At 35.2% G+C, this 2,601-nt stretch overlaps 1 protein-coding gene across 1 annotated transcript in view; it reads right to left on the bottom strand.

The window, feature by feature from the left end:
* Positions 1–1,436: 1,436 nt before the first annotated feature.
* The window catches only part of LOC106881519 (uncharacterized), a 6,454-nt gene continuing 5,289 nt past the window's right edge, over positions 1,437–2,601 (bottom strand). The window contains exons 6-7 of the mRNA XM_014931935.2: positions 2,254–2,466; positions 1,437–1,646 (exon numbers count right to left, since the gene is read on the bottom strand). Coding sequence (XP_014787421.2) covers positions 1,458–1,646; positions 2,254–2,466 — 402 coding nt within the window. The 3' untranslated portion in view covers positions 1,437–1,457. The remainder of the gene's footprint in view (positions 1,647–2,253; positions 2,467–2,601) is intronic.

Here is a 2,601-nt window from a genome sequence, read left to right on the forward strand (position 1 = left end):
TATATATATATGTGTGTGTGCGTGTGTGTTTGTGCGTATATTTGTATTTATGAATGGCGAAGGTAATTTCAATATATCCTAAAGTAATAAGTTGCCGGTATTATCTATAGAATGTATGTATGTATGTGTGTATGGATGTATGTATTTATCTCTGTGTGTGTGTGTGTGTGTGTCTGTCTGTCTATGTCTCTGTCTCTCTCTCCCTATTCATCTATCTATCTATCTATCTATCTATCTATCTATCTATCTATCTATCTATCTATCTGTCTGTCTGTCTGTCTGTCTGTCTGTCTGTCTGTTTGTCTGTCTGTCTGTATATCTATCTATGAAATATATGAGAAAGAGAAAGAAAATTCAATTCATATAATAAAAATCACTACGATCGTTTCGACCCATCATGCTTCGGTCTGTCGCAGGTGAGACGCTGATAACTGGTGCTGGTCTGTTTACGTTTCCGTGTCTTAAGGGGAACTTCAACCATATATATACGTATTTGTATATCAGACAATGTATAAATAAGAGTCACTACATACTGTTTCCTTTATTAGAGCAAATTTAGTTCACATTTGTTTCCTGCAGTCATTATTGGTACGTTACTCATGGGTTTATTCAATGGCTCTATTAAGCAGTTGAGAAAATTTTAACGACCTAAAAAAAATTAATGCTACTTTCATCAGATCCATTTCTATGTGTATATGTATATATATATATATGTGTGTGTGTGTGTGTGTGTGTGTGTGTGTGTGTGTATTTATAGATAAGTTGGTGCAAACAGGAAAACAGAACTGAGATTATGAGTGTATGTATATTTTTATTAATATGTAGTAAAAGCAAAAGAGTGACTCAAGGTTCGAGAGCTTCGAGCGTTGGTGCATACATAAGTGACATACATATCTGCATAAGTACCAGCGAACCTTGAGTCACTCAGTTGCTTCTGCAATATATATATATATATATGTGTGTGTGTGTGTGTGTGTGTTTTACACACACACATGCACACACACACGCACACACGATGCATTACGAGTGGTTTCACGAGCAAGCAAGAGACTATTCAATAGATATGTAGAATGGTTATAAATCGTTAGTAGTTTAACGTTACACTTGGCCCACGACTTTAAGTTTCATGCCGGTGCAGGCAATCGTCAGATGGTAGAATTATTGTCCTATCTAAATGGACGTTTAGTGCATGTCACCACCGAATACGAACGCTGTTTAATAATCATTATTATATATATGACTAAAAATTGTCGACCATTGTCTGTTTGGACATTTTATTGGCAAACACGAAACATTTGTTGACATTTCGTATGACTTCAGAAGAAAGAAAAACAAGACGGAGTAGGTTTAGAATCGAAATTATTAGTTTCGAGAAATGGAGAGCGTTTATTTATATGACGCTTCGAATTACTGTCCTTCTTCGGAATAGGGTGAAGTCGAAAAATATCGCTGAGGCATTATATACCAAACAATGTATCGATATCTTTCATTAGAGTTTCTCTCGTGTCTTCCCGTAACTGTTTTATGTACTCTTCATTGGGTACATACTTAGCGACGTTGAAGCGGCATCGGATCGCGGCGATGGTTTGTTCTACGACGAAAAGGCGTAGTGAGTTTCTTAGAACGTCAAATCGGAGCATAAACACCTTTGAGAGAGAATAAAAGACAGAAGGTATTAAAAGATACTAACAATCAACAATGGCTGAAAAAAAAAGGCTATGGAAGCACAGAGATATCAAAATTTCAAGATTATAAGCTACCTAAAAAGGGCTGGAGTTGTTTGTATTATTATGCTCTCTCTCTCTCTCTCTCTCTCTCTCTCTCTCTCTCTCTTTGTCTATATATATATATATATATATATATATATATATGAGATAGATATAGATATACATATATAGATATAGAGGTGTGTGTGTGTGTATGTGCGTGTGTGCGCGCGTGTGTATGTGTCTGTGCATGTGCTTATGCGTCTGTGTTCACAACTGGCCCCCGTACCTTAGCAGTTTGGGACACAGAGACGAACAGAACAAGTACCAAGTTTCAAAAGAAGTAGTGGCCGATGTGCTCAACAAAACCCTTGAATGAAGTGCTGCAGTCCAATGATTGAAGCATATAAAAAATAAAAGATAAAAGATTTGAAATTCCTATGGAAATTGTGTATGCTTAATGGGTGTATTTGAAATTACTGTAGAAATTATGTTTTAATGTCTAATTTTTAAAGAAATTGCCATTGGACTTTGGAGATATACTTACAGTGAGGTATGGATTCATGATATCAGGAAATCGTAAAATTGCCAAATCCATCAATGCTTTCCTTTTAATATCACTGCCCAAAAGTGCGTTTTTGATCGTAATTTGTTCCCCTTTTCCGAGATAATAAGCTAAACTGGTAATATTTATGTTCATCTCACTCAAGATCATGTTCTCTTGTATTAATTCGTCAAACCATAGTTCGGTGAAGAAGACCTGAGAGGGAAAAACAATGGGAAAAAATATTTAAGATAAAACAACTACTACTACTACTACTACTACTACTACTACTACTACTACTACTACTACTACTACTACCAATAATAATAATAATAATAATAATAATAATAA

This window comes from Octopus bimaculoides, chromosome 18 (assembly GCF_001194135.2).
Source record: "Octopus bimaculoides isolate UCB-OBI-ISO-001 chromosome 18, ASM119413v2, whole genome shotgun sequence".
NCBI classification, from domain to species: Eukaryota; Metazoa; Mollusca; class Cephalopoda; order Octopoda; family Octopodidae; genus Octopus; species Octopus bimaculoides.